This window comes from Marmota monax, unplaced genomic scaffold, assembly GCF_021218885.2.
Source record: "Marmota monax isolate L192 unplaced genomic scaffold, Marmota_monax_Labrador192_F-V1.1 WCK01_AAM20220418_F8-fsc00001, whole genome shotgun sequence".
Taxonomy (NCBI): Eukaryota; Metazoa; Chordata; class Mammalia; order Rodentia; family Sciuridae; genus Marmota; species Marmota monax.
In genome coordinates this window covers 9,633,594-9,654,455 of record NW_026693777.1, presented here as the reverse complement: position 1 = coordinate 9,654,455, position 20,862 = coordinate 9,633,594, and the positions used below count along the sequence as shown (strand labels likewise).

Sequence of the window (20,862 nt, the reverse complement as noted above, 5' to 3'; positions counted from 1 at the left end):
TTTCATTGAATAGATTGTTCAATTCCTTTGGTTTGGAACTCTATGCCTTCCTCTATCCCAGTAACTCTTAAATTTGGTCTTTTTATACTATCCCATATTTTTTGAATGTTCTGCTTAAGATTTCTTACTGTCTTCATTGTGTCGTCTATATTCTTATAAGTTTTGAATTTTGTTGTAAAGTTTTTGAATTAACATGAATTTTTTTCCAATTACAGTTACTAATATTAAGAAAATAGCCAAATAGATAGTGTTGTTTCAAAACTTAATTTTGCTGTAAACAAGGTTCCCCCGACATATTAGCGTTTTGTTTCCCTGGCTCAGACTTGAATTTGTTGAAGGAACAGTGTTTTTGGCAGAGTTTTGATCTAAAAGTCCATTGTCCAGAGATTTTCATGGCTTGGAACATAGTATTTAACATTTTGGGTCACCATCTTGCAAGAAAGGAGTTGAATTGCATGACTATTAAATCCCTTCTAACTCTGAAAGCTTATGTTCTAATATTAAGTATTTTAAAACCAAAAGAATACAGGAAAATGAACAATAAATCTGATTTTCATTGTACTGTTTAAAACAAAGAATCATACTGGCATGATTATTTTGAAGTAACTGTCCATGCTTTTTGTTTTTCTGTAGATGGACCACACATCCCCGACCTACATGCTTGCTAACTTAGCGCACTTACATTCTGAACAACTTCTTCAGGGCTTGAATCTTCTTCGTCAGCATCACGAACTCTGTGACATCATTCTTCGTGTAGGTGATGTTAAAATTTATGCTCACAAAGTGGTACTTGCCAGCATCAGCCCATATTTCAAAGCTATGTTCACTGGAAACCTTTCTGAAAAAGAAAACAGTGAGGTTGAATTTCAGTCCATTGATGAAACTGCTCTCCAGGCCATTGTGGAATATGCCTATACAGGGACTGTTTTTATTTCTCAGGATACAGTTGAATCTCTCCTTCCAGCAGCAAACCTACTTCAGATAAAACTTGTCCTGAAAGAATGTTGTGCATTTCTTGAAAGCCAGCTTGATCCTGGGAACTGTATTGGAATATCTCGTTTTGCAGAGACATATGGTTGCCATGACCTTTATTTGGCAGCCACTAAATACATATGCCAGAATTTTGAAGCTGTATGCCAGACAGAAGAGTTTTTTGAGCTTACACATGCAGATTTGGATGAAATTGTTTCCAATGACTGTTTGAATGTAGCTACTGAAGAGACTGTTTTTTATGCATTAGAGTCTTGGATCAAGTATGATGTACAAGAACGCCAGAAATACTTAGCACAGCTACTAAATAGTGTACGATTACCATTGCTGAGTGTTAAGTTTCTCACTAGGCTATATGAAGCAAATCATCTTATTCGTGATGATCGTACTTGTAAACATCTTTTGAATGAAGCTTTAAAGTACCACTTTATGCCTGAACATAGACTCTCTCATCAGACAGTCTTGATGACGCGACCTCGCTGTGCTCCCAAAGTACTTTGTGCCGTAGGAGGAAAATCTGGACTCTTTGCCTGTTTGGATAGGTAAATAGAAGGCTTTGTTAAAGGAGTGATATTTATAGATTTTTGTGCTTTTTAAATGTGCTAATTTTCTGTATTTTAAAAATAATTTGGTTTTACTTTTTACTTTTATTTGCTGCTTTTTTTTCCCTCCCAGAATATTTATGTGGTCATTTTAATCACATTGTCATCCATTCTCTATAATACTCTCAATTATTAACCTTCCTTCCCAAGTGTGCACCTTTATTCATCCTGGTTACTCCTAACTTTTCTTCCATTTTATGTCTTTATTTATTTATTTATTTTCTGGAACCGTTTACATCTTTATTTGGGTCAGACCAGCATGGAGCGGAGATTTATTATTGTCAGTTACATCCGAATATATTAAAGAAGAGAGCTAAGAACCTGTGAGGAGGGCAATCTGGCGGGCAGGAATGTGGGTTTGAATGAATGAAACAGATCCTTAGAAGAACAAGCAAAGAAGTGAAAAAAGCTGGGCATGATGGCACACACCTGTAATCCTAGCTACTTAGGAGACTGAGGCAGAAGAATCACAAGTTCTAGGCCAGCCTCAGCAATTTAGCAAGATCCTGTCTCAAGACAAAAAATAAAATAAAAATGAAAAAGACTGGGGGTGTAGCTCAGTGTCAGAACATCCATGGTCTCAATCAATTCCCCAGTACCAAAAAAAAAAAAAAAGGCGGGGGAGAGGACTTTATGTGTAATTTATGTTCTTCATTATAAGCATTTTTTCAAAACAATAGTAATAAATGCTTTTTTAAAAAAATATGTTTTGGGGCTGGGGATGTGGCTCAAGTGGTAGCGCGCTCGCCTGCCATGCGTGCGGCCCGGGTTCGATCCTCAGCACCACATACAAAGATGTTATGTCCGCCAATAACTAAAAAATAAATATTAAAAAAAATTTAAAAATAATAAATAAATAAATAAATATGTTTTATTTGTCAATGGACCTTTGTTTTACTTATTTATGTGCAGTGCTGAGAATCAAACCCAGTGCCTCGCACATGCTAAGCAAGCGCTCTACCACTGAGGCACAACCTCAGCCACAATGCTTTCTTTTCTATTAACTTAGAGCAGGAGTTGCCAGATTATTAAAGATCTAGCAAAGGTAGATATATAGACTTCATGGGCAGTATGGTGTTTGTCACATCTGTCCAACTCTACCTTTAGAATTTGCCAGTCCTTGATGATGCAAGTAACTTTTAGATTTTTAGAAAATGTAGTGTGATGTTATCTTTGCTTTTTCCTTGGATAGAATTTGCTTAAGACAAACTTTTGTTTGATATTTTTCGATAATGCTGTGCATTTCTTTCTGGCAATTTCCAAAACTTTGGTAGATTGCTTTTCTTTCTCCAGTGGTAGGAAACTATTGATGTTACAACTCATATTCTGAATCTTTTAAAAAAATTCTTACTATACATTTTAACTGTAGTCTTAAAACTAGTATTGTTGAGATTAGTCTATAGGTAAAGCATTAGTTGTGGTAGCTTCACATATTAATTGTTTAGTTCTTGTTCTTAAAAGACATGGATTATTGGCGTGAAGTAAATGACTAATAGAATGGCAAAAAAAATTCCAAATGTGAATGTATGTTTTAAAAGTCTGGTTGCCTCTTGGTTTTTCAAATATTAAAAATAATGAACATAAGTTATTGAAGAGTCATAAAAACTGTTCTTGTCTTTAGACCCAGTAATTCTTTTGTCTTCCAATCTATCATAATAAAATTTAAAAATTAAAAATATCATTTGCACAAAGCTATTCATTGCAGCATTATTTATAACTGGAAAAATTGGAACCAACCTGAATGATCATTCAATTTAATTCTTCAAAAAATTCTAATAACACTGTTAGATATGGGCCTTCAACAAGCTCATTTAGTAAAAGAGAAAATATTTGCATAGATAATAGTGTTAATTCAGTGATAAAGATAATTCTGTGGAAGTATTAGGGATAGGTGTTTCTCCCATTGGAAGAATTTAGAGCCCGGACGCAGTGGCACATGCCTGTAATTCCAGCTGTTTGGGAGGCTAAGGCAGGAGGATTACAAGTTAAAAGCCAGCCTCAGCAATTTAGTGAGGCCCCAAGCAAATTAAGAGATCCTGAGAGATCCTGTCTCAAAATAAAAAGGGCTTGGGGATGTGGTTAGTGTTTTTTTTTTGTTGTTTGTTTAGAGTTAACTTTATTCCAAAACTTTTTTCAAAAGATTTTGAACTTACAGAAATGGAAAGAACAGCACAGAGACCTTTTATGTGACTTTCATCTAGATTTGCCAATTATTATCATTTTGCCTCTTTGCTTTCTCTATCACCACATAAAAACTTTTTCCTGGCCTTTTGAAAGTATGTTGCAGATGTTATGTTTTTTATATTAAATGTACTAGCACTTATTTCCATTAAGTCCTGTTTTATTTATTTTTAATGGACATATAAAATTGCACATATTTAAGGGGTACCACTGAGGTTTCAATACATGTATACATTGTGTAGGTTCAAATTAAGGTAAACATATATAGTTCCTCAAACATTTATTGTTTATTTATGGTAAAACATTCAAAATCCTTTCTTCTAGCTTTATTTGAACCCTACAGTACATTATTATCTGTAGTGCAATAGAATACCAGAACACATTTCTCTTATCAAACCATAATTAATATCCATTGACTGACCTTCCATTAACTCTTTATTTAGTTTGCTTGTGCTTTATTGGGCTTTTTCTGTTTGTGGACTGGTGTCTTTCAGCATTTTGGAAAATTAGTAGTCATTTTCTTTAAATATTGCCTCTGTCCTTTCTCTATTTTACCTTCTAGGACTCCAGTTAACATTTATTAGAGCTCTCTCTGTTTCCTCTTTGTCTCTAATTCTATATTTTCTGTTATTTTGTCTTTTCATGCTATATTGAATGTAATTTCTTCCACTCCTCTATTTCATTCATTCTCTCTTCAGTTGTGTCTAATCTGCCTTTAACCCATTCATTCATTGTGCTCTTTATTTTGGTTACTATATTTTCTGGTTCTAAAAGTTCTATGTGATTCTTTCAAAAAATGTCATGGCACTTTTTAATACATACTTGTTCCCTACATATATTTCTATGCTTGATTTTAATTTCTTTTTTTTTTTTTTTTTTTTGGTTAGTGATTAAATGCCCCTGGGTTCAAACCCTAGCACCAATAATAAATAAATAAATAAATAGATAGATGGATGAATGAATGAATTTAGGAAGAATTTTGTACAGAAGTTCATGACCAAGGACAATGGCATGGTATAATATGAGTTATGCAGGAAAGTAAAAGCTGTTTGGTATTGGGAAGTATACAGTTCTGATTAATAAGTCAAACAGTGGTGAATGTGAACTGAATCAAAGAAGTTATTATATGCCATGATAAAAAGAAAATTTTTATGTGTATTGCACAACTATTTTAAATAGGGTACTGAAACAATCAAGATTAATCTGTTAAGTCATTTTGGCTACATTGCAGAGAAAGATTGAGCAACCAGGATTAACACCACAGTGATTAGATCAAAGAGTATTATAGAAACACAGTCAACAGATTATGAGGTCCTGGATTAGGGTAGAACTAGTAAAGACAAATAAGAGCAACATTTTTTTTTTTTCTTTTGGTGGTGCTGGGGATTGAACGCATGGCCTAGTGCATGTGAGGCAAGCACTTTACCAACTGATCTATATCCCCAGCCCAAGAGAGCAGTAATTTAAAAAGTGTTTTAAGAGAGGAAATTGACAGGACAGAGTTTGGATGGATAAAGGGAGAGGATGTTCAGGAAAGGCAGGAATAAAAGGAGAATGAGATTTCTTGAACAAATGATTAGTTTAATTATATACCAAGAATTGAAAATGTATGTTTAAAAGAACAAATGAGGGCTGGGGCTGTAGCTCAGTGGTAGAGCGCTCGCCTCACATGTGGAAGGCACTGGGTTCAATCCTCAGCACCATATAAAAATAAAATAAAGGCATTGTATCCACCTACAACTAAAAAAAAAATTAAAAAAAAAAAAAAAAAAGAACAAATGAAAGCTATGGCTTAGTGATGGCCTTGCTAGCTAAAGAGATTAGCATGTATAGAAGGGAGCCAGATATTATTCATCAAGACGAGGGGAGAAAGACCTGGAAGTCATTTTAGAGAACTGAGGCTGCCACTTCTATCACAGGCCCAGAGCTCTAGGAGACAGAGTGTTTTGGGGGACATGTGAGGACAGCCCATTGCCTATAGCCAGCTCAGATATCTGCTCATATCATTCCAGCACTGCACTCACTGGCTGCCCCAGTTTTGACTCAAGCAGAGCCAGCTGTATCTCAACCCTGTGGCTAGTGCAAGTGGTAAACCTTGGCAGTGTTCAGGGGTGTGAATTCTGCACAAATTCAGAATGCAAAAGTTATGGGGACATGGCCTTCTCACCTTCATTTCTAAGAATGTTGTGGACTGTTTGGGGTCACAGAGATTTGTGGCAGGGGTGAATCCACTGTATAGAGTTTTTATTAGGGCAACTCTTGAGTGGAAATATAGTGTTGGAGGTGAAGCTACTGCAGAACCCTCAGCAAGGTTATACCTAGTGAAGCTATGTTAACTAGACCACCACAGAGTGTCAGTACTAGGGTAATCCCTAGTGAAAGCATGAGAGTGGGGCCACTACCAAGACCCCAGGACTGTAGAACTACCAACATGCAATACCAGCCTGAGCAAGGTACAGGCACAAAACTCTAGCCTCCAACCATGAGAAGAACTAGATGAACTGAATGCAGCAAAGCCATTGGGTTGGGGCTTTCTAAGGCCTTGAGGTCCCAGTTTCTGCCACTGTGTGCCCAGGCTACAGAACATGGAGTCAAGGGAGATTAAGACTTACTGTTGTTTTCCTTGTTGGGGTTTGGGGCTGCTTGGTACCAGTTACTTCTTTCTTATGTATTGGTCCTTTTTGGAATGAGAACACCTGACCCACCATTGTATTTTGGAACTATATAATTTGTTTTGATTTGATAGGCTGACAGGTGGAAGGATTCATGCTTTGAGACCTATCCATATCTGATTTAAAGGAAACTCTGTATTTTGGGCTTTTTAATTGATCCTGGAATGAGTTAAGACTCTTGGAACTATTGGGATGGAATGAAAGTATTTTGCATCATGAGACAGACATGAATTTTGGGGGTCAAGAGTGAAATGTTATGATTTTAATGTATCTCCCCAAAATTTATATGCTAAAAACTTAATGCAGTAGTGTTGAGAGGTGAGACCTTTAAGTGGTGACTAGGTCTTAAGGACATCACCCTCATGAATGGACTAAGGCCATTATCTCAGGAGTGGGTTAGATGTAAGAGGGGGAGATTTGGCTCCTTTTCCTCTCTCTTTTCTTCCCTCTCCCTGTCTTCCTCCTTCTCTCTCCTTGTGTGTTCTCTCACCATGTGATGCCTTCCATGGTGCAGGAAGAAGGCCTTCAGCAGGTGCAGCCCCTCAGTCTTGGACTTCCAGCCCCCAGAACTGTGAGCCAAATAAACTTCTGTTATTTGTAATTTACTTAGCCTGGTGGCATTCTGTTGTTACAACAGGAACTGGACTAAGACATATTCCAGTTATTATTTTTTCCCCTTAAGGATTTTTTTAAAATCTTTTTTTAGTTGTCAATGGACCTTTATTTATATGCGGTGCTAAGAATCAAACCCAGTGCCTCACACACTCTAGGCAAGCGCACTCTACTATTGAGCTACAATCCCAGCCCTCTCCTTAAGGATTTTTGATCCATTGGCTCTATAATGAGTTGATAGAATTGATTGCTTGTCATACACCACATGTTCTCATCTTTTCTGCTTTCCCACCTTAGAGTCCAGAAACAACATTGTCATCATAACTTTTGAATATACCATGGCTCCCTAACCCTTGTGTTCCTTCATCATACTCATCTAGTTAAAATCACAACATCCACTTGTGCCATGGTTGTACCTGAGCATTGGAATGTGGCAAGAGAAATACACATGCCTGGTTCTGGAGTTGTGGCTTAGTGGTGGAACATTTGCCTAACCCCTGTGGGGCACTGGGTTTGATCCTCACCACCACATAAAAATTAATAAATAAAATAAACTTCTGTTATTTGTAATTTACTTAGCCTGGTGGTATTCTGTTGTTACAACAAGAACTGGACTTAAAACATAACTTCAGTTATTATTTTTTCCCCTTAAGGATTTTTAAAAATATTTTTTTAGTTGTCATTGGACCTTTATTTATATGCGATGCTAAGAATCGAACCCATCTATAACTAAAAGAAATATTAGAAAGAAACATATTGGGCTGGGGATGTGGCTCAAGTGATAGTGCGCTTACCTAGCATGCAGGAGATACTGGGTTGGATTCTCAGCATCACATAAAAATAAAATAAAGATATTGTGTCCACCTAAAACTAAAAAAAAAATAAATATTAAGAAAAAAGAAATATATATGCCCATTTTAACTATCTCACTTAAGGACCTTGGCATTCCCCAGCAATTAACTTTTAATTTCCTCAATTTATTCTTTTACTTCCTAGGACTATCTCACATCACCTGTTTTCTCTTTAAAAACATCCCAGGTATTTCCAACTCTTAGCTGATTACCTTATTCCTTTTTCTATTAAGAAGATAAGAAGCCACCAGAAAACTATCTCATCTTCCCATCACTAAATCTACTGTTATTTCTATTAAAGGCTAACCCTTCTACTTCTTTTTTTTTTAATTTTTTATTTATTTATTTTTGCATTACAATTCTTAATACACCATTATACCATAGTTTATCATATCTCTGATTTTATATATAAGGTATGTTTCTACTTCTTATATTCACTAGATTCCATTCCTTTTCTTTTTCTTTATTTTTCTTTGTGGTCTCAGGGATTAAACCCAGGGGTGCTTAACTAATAAGCCATATCCCTACTCCTTTTCTTATTTTTTTAATTTTGAGCAGGTCTCAATAAATTGCTTAGGGACTCACTAAGTTGCTGAGGATTGAATTTGCAATCCTTCTGCCTCAACCTCCTGAGCCACTGGGATTACAGGTGTGTACCACCAGGTCTGGGCCATTCCTTCTCTTTATGCAAATATTTTGCTCTTCTACTTATCTTGTCTTTCTCTTATATCATCACCTCCCAGTGTACCATATCTTTGCCGTGAACATACAAACGTCTTATAATCTAAACTCCCAGATTAATTTTTCTGGCATCCATAGTCTTTCTGTGTTTCACTTTGTAACTCCTCGTGTCCGTTTTGCTCTTCTATTTAAAAAATAATAATTAGAAAAATTACCTATATTCGCTGTTTTCATTTCCTCATCTCCTGCTCTCTGGAATTTCTCCACTCAAGGTTTATCCCTATTTCCTCAATGAAACTCATCTTGTTAAACTCAAATTGTTCCCTGTTATATCACTGGTACAAATTCACAGTTTAAAATCTAGCTAAATAATAAAACTGATTATAAATAGGATTTGATAATTATGAAGTTAATCAAAATACTTTGATCATACTGGAAAAAGAATATATACTCTTATACTATTGCATTACTGAGTTTTGGGACTTGTGGCTGACCTATAATCAGCAAAGCAGTTGGGGCAGGGCTGCCCTAACCCATGGGGCCCCTGCTACAGTATGCACAAGATGGCTGGACTTGGAGTTTTAGGGGTTTAATGTCTTCCCTGCTGGCATAATTGTCCCAATTACACCTTTCTACTTGTCTGTTTATCCCTTTCAGAAGTAGGAATGTTTATCCTATTCCAGTCCTGCCATTATAACTTTATTTGGGGGAGTTACTGGAGGTTGAACTCAGGGGCACTCTACCACTCAGCCCCAGCCCCAACCCTATTTTGTATTTTATTTAGAGACTGGGTCTCACTGAGTTTCTTAGGGCCTCACTAAATTGCTAAAGCTGACTTTGAACTCTTGATCTTCCTGTCTTAGCCTCCTGAGCCACTGTGCCAGCCTGCCATTATAACTTAGAAGTGTATCCTGCTTTTTTTTTTTTTTTTAAACAGAGGCTCACAGCTGGAAGGAGATTAGACTTTGGACTTTTGAATTAATGCTGGAATGAGCTAAACCTTGGGGACTGGAAGGGATGGAATGATTGCATTTTGCATTTGTGAGAAGGACATTAACCTTGGGGGCCAAGGGTAGAATAATATGGTTTATAATATGGTTTGAGTGTGTCTCCCAAAGGCTCATGAGTTGATATTGTGAAATGATGATGTGGAACTTAATTTGACTATGATTTTTAGAGATAGAACATTTGGAGGGGGATGGGGAGTGGGGGATGTGTGATTAGAATTAGATAAAGTTATCAGAGTGGAGTCACCATGATTGAATATTGGTGAAGTGGGAAATGACCAGTGTGTGGAAAGAGAGAGAGAGAGAGACACACACACACACACACACACACACACACACACACACACCACCCGGGTCAGACTGCCAATGAGAAAGCCATCAAAAGATGGCTTTTGGTCAAAAGTATTGTCTTTTTTTCATAACTTATCTAGTCTGTAATATTGTGTTATTAGCAAGAAAACAGTCTAAGACAGATATCAACAAGCTTAATAGATATTAAAAATACGTTTGAAGACCCCACATATCTCCTTGCCATCTCCCTCTCTCCCCAAGAAGTAAACATTATTCTGTATTAACCTTCTGCTTTTCATTATAATTTTTCCTCTTGTCAAATGAAACTCAATTACTATCAGGTTTTATACATTTTTATATAAATGGAAGTGCTATATATACTTGGAGATGTTTTTTCACTGAACAGTAAATGAAATTCTCTTGTGCAATTGCATGAGGAAATAGTTCATTTACTTTCACTGACATGGTGTATTAGCATAGCATAATTTTTTCTTTTACAATGAAATTTTTTTTATTTTAAATACTAAAGTCTTTCACATAAATAGAAAAGAGTGTAAATTCCACTTGTACCACTCAGTGAATTATCATAAAAGTGAGCAGTACAAACCAGTTCAAAAAATAGAATAGCACTCAGGAGCTCCTTCTCTGTCCTACCCCAGTGATAATCACCATCTACATTTTTAATCCAGAGATTAGTTTTACATGTTTTTGAACTTGATATAAATGAAATTATGCAAAATATATTATTTTGAGTTTATCATCTTTCCCTCAAAAGACATGTAAGGGGTTGGGGTTGTGGCTCCTCAGTAGAGTGCTCACCTAGCATGTGCGAGGCCCTGGGTTTGATCCTCAGCACCACATAAAAATAAATAAATAAAATAAAGATATTGTATCCAACTAAAAAACAAATATTAAAAAAAAATACATGTAAGATTCACCCCAAGTACATGTGGCTGTATTCAGTTCATTTTCATTGCTGTAAATATGGTTGATGAACATTTGGACTGCTTCCAATATTTGGTGATTACAAATGATACTGCAGTGAACATTCTTGTACATATACAAATATATGCATTTTTCTTGTGTACCTATTTAAGAGTAAAATTGTTCAGTCATGGGACAGATATACTATACCTTATTTAACTATTCTCCTTTTGATGGATTATTGCATTGTGCTCCAAAGAACTTTTCTGTATGTTTCCTACTACAAAACTGACTATAGTAAATGTTCAACAGAGTAGACACATAGAGATGAAATTGATGAGTAAAGGCACATGCATATCTTGAACTTTATTGGATAGTGTGAAATTGTTTTCCAGATTTGTTTGTACTTGTTAACACTCTCACTAACAATCTGCATTCCTTCCTCCACATTCTTGCCAAGAGATGTTATCATCTTTACAGTTTTGCCAGTCTGGAAGATGTATCATGGTTTGTTGTGGCTTTAATTTGCATGTCCCTGGTTACTGATAAGATTAAACATATTTTTATTTATGGGCCATTTGGGTTTTTAAAATTTATTTTTTTCTGCTTATTCTTTAGTGTGGAGATGTACTTTCCTCAAAGTGACTCTTGGATTGGTTTGGCACCCTTAAACATTCCTCGCTATGAATTTGGAATATGTGTTTTAGACCAAAAAGTGTATGTTATAGGTGGTATTGAAACTAATGTGCGTCCTGGTGTCACTATCAGAAAACATGAAAATTCAGTAGAATGCTGGAATCCTGATACAAATACCTGGACTTCACTAGAGAGAATGAATGAGAGCCGAAGTACCCTTGGAGTAGTAGTTCTTGCAGGAGAACTTTATGCTTTAGGTGGATATGATGGACAATCTTATTTACAATCTGTAGAGAAATATATTCCCAAAATAAGAAAATGGCAACCTGTGGCACCAATGACTACGACAAGAAGTTGTTTTGCTGCAGCTGTATTGGATGGAATGATATATGCCATTGGTGGGTATGGTCCTGCTCACATGAACAGGTATTTAAATTAATAATTAAATTGTATACATGTTGGGAGATTTTTTAAAGGGATTATTAATAAAAATTTCTGAGTTTTAAATAATTTGTATGTATCAATGAGCTTCATTTTTAATTTTTTAAGTGATATTGATAGGCATTTGAGAATTTAACCTGCTTCTTAAATGTAACTGTTTATATGGCAATTCAAAGAAACTTAAGATTACATCCCTTGTATTAAATTAACATTAAGTCATTCTGTTTAAATGGTCTACATTTTAAAACTCAGAAAATGTAAAAATAAGATTTAGGCAATTTTTAGATATTGTGTAGTGTATGTATGTGCATGCGTATATGTGTATAAGGTCTTTATTATGTTGCTTAATAGAATAAAGATATGGAAATATAATTCCTATAGGCCAATACAATATTATATTATAAAGTTGAAGTCTCACTTAGATATTCCTTGGTGGATTCTTATTCTATGATTAAGACATATTTTCATGTTACATCATACATGTGTTTTGGTTGTACTAAAATCTGAATTAGAGATCTCTGTATTCTGTGATATATTCTTTGAATAAAGGAGAAATATGTATGAGAAAAAAAGTTAGTGCTTATATGGAATATTAATCATAATCCTGATATGGAATATTAATCATAATCCTGCACATTTATTGAAAATTGATGTTCTAAAGATTTTTATCTTTAATAATTGGAGTGGTCTGTGTTTATTGATTTTTTTTTTTTTTTTTAGTGTTTTAAAGAAGGGAAAGTGATTGGCACAACAGTATTTCTTAGTTTAAACAGCATTATTTCAGTTTAATCTAAACTAGTCCTCTTTTTTTGATCCTTTAGTTGAATGAAAAGTATTTGGGTCCCCGACAAGCATTTCTATTCTTTGAAAAACTTCTGGCAAAAAATTCTAAAATAAAAGATTTACGTATTTTAATGTTGAGATAATGTTCTTGGATTTTTAAAGTCTTGCTAGAGTTCATCAACTTTTCTTGTCCCATGATTTTGGTCTAATGGGTTTATCATGAAATCTTTTCACAAACACTGTTATCTAGTCTCTATTATGATTTCCAGAATGAGCTTAGCAGCATCTCAAATGCCTAAGCCTTTTTCAGAAAGTGAGATCAGAACCAAAACAAGCTCAATAAGTTTACCTTTGTGCCTTTGTGCCCCTTCAGGGCAAACAACAGGCTTAAAAATATTCTGAAATGGTCTGAAGAAGCTTTTTTGAAAATTCTGATTTGATATGGGTCTCTATAACAAACTTGGAACTACCACAGGTTCTCTGGATGCATACCTAACTTTAATCCTAAATTCTCCTAAATCAATCAGAAATTATTATGATTAACCAGTTTGTGCTATGGAATCTGTAGTGTGCTCTGTACTGAAATCACATGAATTATCCTGTGAGAAAAAACACTGCTCTTCCTTCCTTCTCTTCTCTTTTCCTTATCTGTGTATCCTTAGTTTTCTTAAAAATATTTGTAATTTTCTAATGCATTCTTGTTTGATTTTATTATATGAACCCTTTGAGTTGTGCTGTTTTTTCAGGTGAAATGAAATGGTGTATTCAGGTTTACACAGAGCCACAGTGGTAGGGCTAGTCCAGCTCTAGAAATGCAGCATTTGTACTTAAACCCAGGTCTTCTGTCTAAGTTCTGTGCCTTTAATATACCTGTTGCTGAAACAGTACAGTTGGCCCTCTCTATCTGCAGATTCAGCATCTGTGGGTTTAACCAACTATGGATGAGAAATATTTGAAAAAATATTGCATCTATACTGAACATGTACAGATTTTTTTCTTATTCCCTAAATAATACAACAACCGTTTACATAGCATTACATTAAATTAGATGTAAGTATTCTAGAGATAAAGTATATAGAAGGTTAGGTGTAAATGCTACACTATTTACATAAGGGATTGAGTATCCACTTGGGTTCTGGGACCAATTCCTTATGAATACTAAAGAATGATTGTATAATGGAATAGCAAACAGTTATTGTTGAACCCTATTCACAAGGTAAACTTTTAATTCTGTAAACTTATTGGCAAAAATCTAAATATTTGGGATAGACTACTCTTGGTTTGTATCTGTTTCTTTATTGAACTTTGAAAACCATGGCAGGTTTTAGTTTTGCTTTGGCAGAAAATGTGACACAAAGGATCTGTAAATTAATTCTTTTGTCATGTGAATTTTTGCAGTGTGGAACGTTATGATCCAAGTAAAGACTCCTGGGAGATGGTTGCATCCATGGCTGATAAAAGGATTCACTTTGGCGTGGGTGTCATGCTAGGCTTTATTTTTGTGGTGGGTGGACATAATGGTGTCTCACATTTGTCAAGCATTGAAAGATATGACCCCCATCAAAATCAGTGGACTGTGTGTAGACCAATGAAAGAACCTAGAACAGGTAATAATAATTTATGAATTTATAAAAATATAGGACTGTGCTTTCTACAGTGATGCTCTTGGAATAGTAGTTCCGTAGAAGAACAAGGGTATTACTTTTCCAGAAAAACTTTTTTGTTATAAACTTGAAAAACAACTAGCTAGGCAAAACAACATAGATTTCTTAACTGTGCTTTTAATATACCTGTGGGTATATTATCATTTTCTCAAACTTGAAAGAACACATTTTGGGAAATGCTGATAATAGAATATATCTTTCTAGAAGCTTTTTTTTTTTTGTTCGTATAATAAATCTCATCGATTTGTATGTTTTATAATCCCAACCTCCCTCCCTCCCTCCCTCCCTCTCTCTCTCTGTCTCTCTCACTCACACACACACACACACACACACACACACACACTCCTTGTATTGTTCTATTTTGTTTTGTACATCAATGATTCATACATTTACTTTTTAATGTTCTGTCCTTCCCAAGGGACACAGTTATAAGAAAAGGGGTTGGATTTCAGGGTTCCTAAAGAAAAAGCAAATACATCATTTGAAAATAAGGAAAATTGTTATTTTTTAACCCAAACTCAAATGACATTATTTAAAGGGGCAGGTTTTAAAACATAAATATCAAAAGGAAATTAACAGAACAAAATGGAGTTAACCATTTCAGAGTTTGTTTGTAATCAGTTTTTTTCAGCATTCTTGATAGGGAAAGCCTTACAAACAATAATTTAAAATTTTGTGTAGACTTGTTCTTTTTTTCAAATATATATAATAATATATAAAGGATAATTTTTAAAAGCATAAATTATATAGTTCAGTATATTTGAAAACCTGATGAAATGCATGATTGCTAGAAAATATATAAATATAAATGGATTTTAAAGCATATAGAAATGCCTTAATAATACTTTTCTGCCATAGTTTACCCTGATCTGATCATGAAACATTATGTACGTATATTAAAGTGTCACATTGAACCCTGTGAATGTGTACAATTCATTAAAAATCAAAATTTAAATAGTACTTTGCTGTTGGGGGCAGGGGTGTGGAGAGTAGGATTGGAGAGCAGAGGTAAAAGAATAATTTGACTCTTATGTTAAGGATGTGTTTTTCTATTAAGTATATTTCTATGTTGCTTGTTAGAGTGTTGAAATATATTTTAAGAAAACATTAAAGTACACATTGGTTTTTAGAAAAAATAGACTTCATAGCTAACATATCTTCTTTTTATCTACCTTTCCTAGGAGTTGGTGCTGCAGTAATTGATAACTACCTTTATGTAGTTGGGGGTCACTCAGGGTCTTCCTATCTGAACACAGTGCAGAAATATGACCCTATCTCAGATACGTGGCTGGATTCAGCAGGCATGATATACTGTCGATGCAATTTTGGATTAACTGCACTTTGATAAGAGTGAACTCCTGGAAATCATGTGGTAGTGAAACTTGTGCCACACAAAAGGATGTCCAGTTTTCTGAAAATTAAAAGCTACATTGCTTTTATTTTAACTTGAAGTGGCATGAAGACTCAAAGTTTTGTTGGGTACTTTGAATTGACAAGTAGTTTTGGTTGCTCTTGGTTACACAGTAAATCAATAATCAAAGAAGAAGAAGAAGAAAAAGGAAAGACCTTGCCAATGGAATTGTGCACTTCTTTCCCAAGACTGAGATAGACTTGTTTTATGTTCCTAAATGGAGAAAACCTTGCTGCTTTTTAATTTTTTTTTATTGTTAGCTCTCTTTCCTTGATATGTATCATGATTTACTAGGATGAGAGAGGCTTTAGATTCTGAAGTGTATTGAATGATTGGACAGATTGTTTATACTGCTTGTTGTATGTAAATTCATATGCTTCACATTTTTAAAACAAAGGGCTGCTTTTACTTTTGGTACTTTTAAAGGTTGTAAATAACATGTCATAGTGAGTCATCTGAATATTCTTCCTGCTAAATTGGTTTTAGGACTAGTGGTGTAATATATTTGCAAGACAATTGGTTTTATTGTCCTATTTGGGGCCCTGTTTTAAGAAGCCAGATACTTACTGTTTATGCCTTTTGTATATGTGCAGGTTAATGCTGGATGAATTTAGTTACTTGTCTGTGCTATGATAAGCATGGATAGAATGAGCTGATCATACCAGTTGTTTTAGTTTTTCTTCAGTAGTACAACAGGCTTCCCAGTGTTGATGTAAATATTTGAAAGTGTTTAGGACCAACCTTAGTGCTTATTGATTTTTTTCATGTAAACTTATAATAATTTTAGTTTTTTTTTTTAAGATCTTTGTTTGCATTTTCCAAGTGTTCAGATATAAAAATGGTGCTAACTGTAGGATCTATATAACAAGGCTATAATAGATGTTCTTTTGGATGTTTGGTGTGACATGCATGGCATAATTTGATAGTGTTTTTCATTTTACAGGCTTAATTTGTTTGTGCTTATTAAAAATGTTAGTGAGTACACTAATGTTAACATCCAAAAATCATCTAAATGGCCTGTTAGGTTTTTCATGGTTACTGAATAGTGATTTAAAGAAAGATACACTTTTGGTCTTCTTTGTTCTTCTGCTGGATTACATCCTTCTGAAAAACAGAAATATATGCATTAAATATAAGCCCTAGGCAGTTATGCATTACTTTGTACATTTCTTAGGTAACTGAATATTTTAAAGTTATTGAGGAAAACTGGAACTCAATGTTTACTTGACTAATGGTTCTAATTTAGTTCTGCTTTGATTAAGGAAATGATCTTTTAAAACAAAATTGTTTGCATTAGCCAGTAAACACTTATTTAAAAGATATGGTTAACTTATTTTATTTTCAAGCATGTTTTAGTAAATGTCTGTAAGTCTTAAACACATTAACTTGCAGTTTTTTATGATGTTGGTACTTGTGTTTGGGTACTGTAGTCATTTTGTTTTTATTTTCTTAATTTTTTTCTTGCCCACTATCTCTTTATAAAGTCTCTGCAAGACCACTGTACATTTTTCCTAATAATTCACACAGCATTCTTAAGTGCCATGATATTCTAAAACTATTGTTAAGAAGCCATTTGTAATTATAAAACATAGGTTCAGTTGTTAGCATATATGTTATTTCTTAAAAACTATAACCAGGTAATTTGCAGTTTTCCTTGTTCTTCCATAAACTACCTGTTGTAGAGTTGACTATATACTACAAAACTATGTAAAATCATCTTTAATCAAAAAAGTAGAATCATGCTTTAGGAATATTTGCACAGATTATAAAATCTTGCAAGTGATTTTTAGTCTCTTCTAACTTAGAACTCAACAGGAGCTACTAATAAAATCAAATGAGTATTTTGTATGTTGCTTGTTTGAATAACAATGATATATAGCAATAACTTTTTCATTGCTTTGAATAAATCTGTTGAATAGTAATAAGGTGCACTACTGTGGTTGGCCTAAACTTTATATAAAGAAAAGCAATTTAAAATAGATTCCATTACATACTTACTGGTTTTCTGTTGTTGTTTTTTCTTTTCTTTTTTTTTGGGGGGGTGGGTTGCCAGGGTTTGAACCCAGGGCCTTGTGCATGTGAGGCAAGCACTATACCAAGTGAACTATATTCCTAGCCCTCTACATCCTTACTGTTAACCCCCTAAGTCAGTTGTCTTTGTTTGTATGAATCATAGTATTAAATACATCTTATTATACTGTTTTTGATTTCCTTCTCCCAGAAGATAAGGGAATTTGAAAGACTATAGAAAATTATTTTAATTGTGAATACATCCATACTGCTTTATTTTTAACAATGTTTAACTCATGTATTGTTTCCACTATCAAGTTAGTATAAAACATATAATTATTTGGTAAATTAGATCAAAAGCATATACTGATAATTATTTTTGAAAAATCTAAATATCATCTGGTGAAGACTAAATGTGAAACATCTTGGGCAATAGTAGAAGCCATGTACCAGTGAACAAATTATGAAAACCTGTGAAGAAAAAAATATTCAAATTTAGAAATATATTTATTTTAAGGTTGCTTTTGTACTGTTCATAACATCCAGAACTACTAATATGACTTGACAACTGGTAAGTTTACAATAGAGCTTTCTCTTAGAGATTTGTGAGAAGTTTCATTATGAATACTTTGCTGAAAAATTGTGAATTTAAAGCCACATGTTTCTTCTTAAAAAGGATCAAAATGTTTGGTTATAAATCCCCAGGTTTAATGGTATTAGAAATGATTATATATCTTCAGGCAAGCTAAAGCAATTTAGAATTGCCCAGAAATATTTTGGAAAAGAATGCAGAGGAGAATAGAAATTAATATAATCGAGTGCAAAATAATTGCCTTTTATAATTACATTACATAAAGATTTAATCTGTTAGGAATGTTTGGCAATTTAATATTTGTTGGATGTAGGAAAAGAGTTGACTTTTTTTTTTTTTTTTTTTTTGGTACCAAGGGTTGAACTCAGGGGCACTCGACCACTGAGTCACATCCCTAGCTATTTTTATATTTTTTATTTTTTTATTTAGAGACAGGGTCTCACTGAGTTGCTTAGTGCCTCACATTTTCTGAGGCTGGCTTTGAACTCGGGATACTCCTGCCTTAGCCTCCCAAGCCGCTGGGATTACAGGCATGTGCCACTGTGCCTGGCTAATTTAACTAATTTTTAATGTAATCTAAAGTTTTACTTACAAGCTCCATTTGTTATTGCTAATACTGTTTTAAATATGGATGAATATTATAGGAAGTAACAGCAAGTGATAGGAAAAAGTAAGTGATAGGAAAATGACATTACGTTTTGAAAGTTTATTTTGATGGTTTGACAGATATGGAGGGTCTACTTTTATGAAGGAGATATTGTGTTAGATTCTGTGGTGGCTTTTCACTTAAAAGAGTAAAATGCAGTGTAGGAGTCCTGTACCCCAATAACTGTATGGTAAAATATAAATTTAATTCCTTGTCTCCAACTTCATAATTTCCTAAACACCTAGATTACTTATAAACAATTATTTAGAGTCTGATTAGGTTTTAATGGCATGAAAAAGAATTATGAAAAACTTGACTTATAGAACTCTACATTTCCTGAAATTGGATAACTATTTCCTAGAAGAAAAACAAAACTAAAGGGGGGAAAAAAACCCAAACTATTTCCTAGAATATCAAAGCTCTGGCTAACACTGAGGAAAATATATGTACATATCATGCTGTGTTAATTTTCAGTTTTGGTGTTGGATTCCTAGTATTGTCACCTAAGTGCTCATTTTCAGGAAAATCAGATTCTACAGTAAATTTACTGCTTAAAGTTCAATAAACTTGTGATAACCTCTATAACCTCTGTAGTCGAAAGTTAAGAAATTATAAATGTCTCATGTCAAGTTAACATCCAGTTCTACTCTTTAACCTTTCTTCCTTTTGTAAACAGCACTTTAATTAGACATGATTTAATTAGATAACGATTCTGTGGCTGGATATATATTGACTTTTCGCTTACAGTATATTGTTTCAATGTTGAGACACAATTGATGAGACAGGAATACAATAAGTACATTTTAAATATTATAGGTTTACAAATTTTCTTACTAGTGTGAATATGGAGTCAAATAAAAATCCAGTTTACATCTCTGCAGAGAGAAAAATTGTTATCCATATGTCTTTTATATTATACATATTTAACTAGAGATAATTTATTGTTAATTTTGTCAAGTTATCATGTGTAAAGTTTCATTCATTTTAAAATACTAAGCAAAAAGTTCCAAGTTTGCCTTAAAATACAAGTGAAATTAAAGAACTGGATGATAATGCCTATATTTTTGCCTTATGAATTGTGCTGTATCATAAACCAGAGATGGTTTTGATTTTAACAGGATTCTGAAATTTTGTAGATGTAGGGTACTAATATTTGTACTCTCTTGCAAAGAATGTGGATAATGTCAATGTTTAAATGTTTTTGTATCTGTTTTACCTCTGAATATGTACCTTTTTAGCATCAGGGTTTTATTTTATTTTGGTTTACATAGTAAAGTGGCATTTAACTTGTTGAAGATTGTATTCTTTTGTCTTTTATTTTAAAAATTCTTTGTGAATATTGTGGTAATGCTCTGTAATGGTTATGATTAAATTTCACTTAATGTGAAGTGTTTAAATAAAATTTAAAAATTTAAATGTGTATCATATGATTGTTGTGAACTGACCCAATCTATTTTTTCAGCCTCAACTTGGGTTCTTTTTGGTTACATAGATAGCAGCTTCGAAAGTTGAAATGGATTTGGGGTAGCAATTCCCTTACATCCTCATTGCCAGATTACCATAAAACATGTCTTAGGCCACAATCTGCCTCACATTCAGACATTTACTAAACAAACAAGCACAAAAGTATACTCAATGCAGTTTTAGTTTTCTATCCTTTTAGATTCTTGAACCAGCCTCCTGAGAAAGGTTTACTCAAGGCAGACAAGGCAATATCCCATTTGATTCCCTTTTATGATCACTATCAAGTAACCAACTTTAGTGAAAGGGCTGTAAACAGTGATTGAGACCCAGGTGCTGTGCCATCTTTAAGAAAGTGGGCAGTTCTAGGCCTGGATGGGTTCTATCTTCAATATCACTAGAAAGAA

The 20,862-nt window shown here is 34.0% G+C and overlaps 1 protein-coding gene across 2 annotated transcripts in view; it reads left to right on the top strand.

Moving 5' to 3' along the window:
• Positions 1-20,410, top strand: part of Klhl28 (kelch like family member 28) — a 48,851-nt gene extending 28,441 nt beyond the window's left edge. For both annotated transcript variants that reach the window (XM_046461474.2, XM_046461473.2), the window contains exons 2-5: positions 634-1,532; positions 11,430-11,873; positions 14,070-14,278; positions 15,517-20,410. In XM_046461474.2, coding sequence (XP_046317430.1) covers positions 634-1,532; positions 11,430-11,873; positions 14,070-14,278; positions 15,517-15,680 — 1,716 coding nt within the window. In that variant the 3' untranslated portion in view covers positions 15,681-20,410. The remainder of the gene's footprint in view (positions 1-633; positions 1,533-11,429; positions 11,874-14,069; positions 14,279-15,516) is intronic.
• The last annotated feature ends 452 nt before the right edge of the window (positions 20,411-20,862 follow it).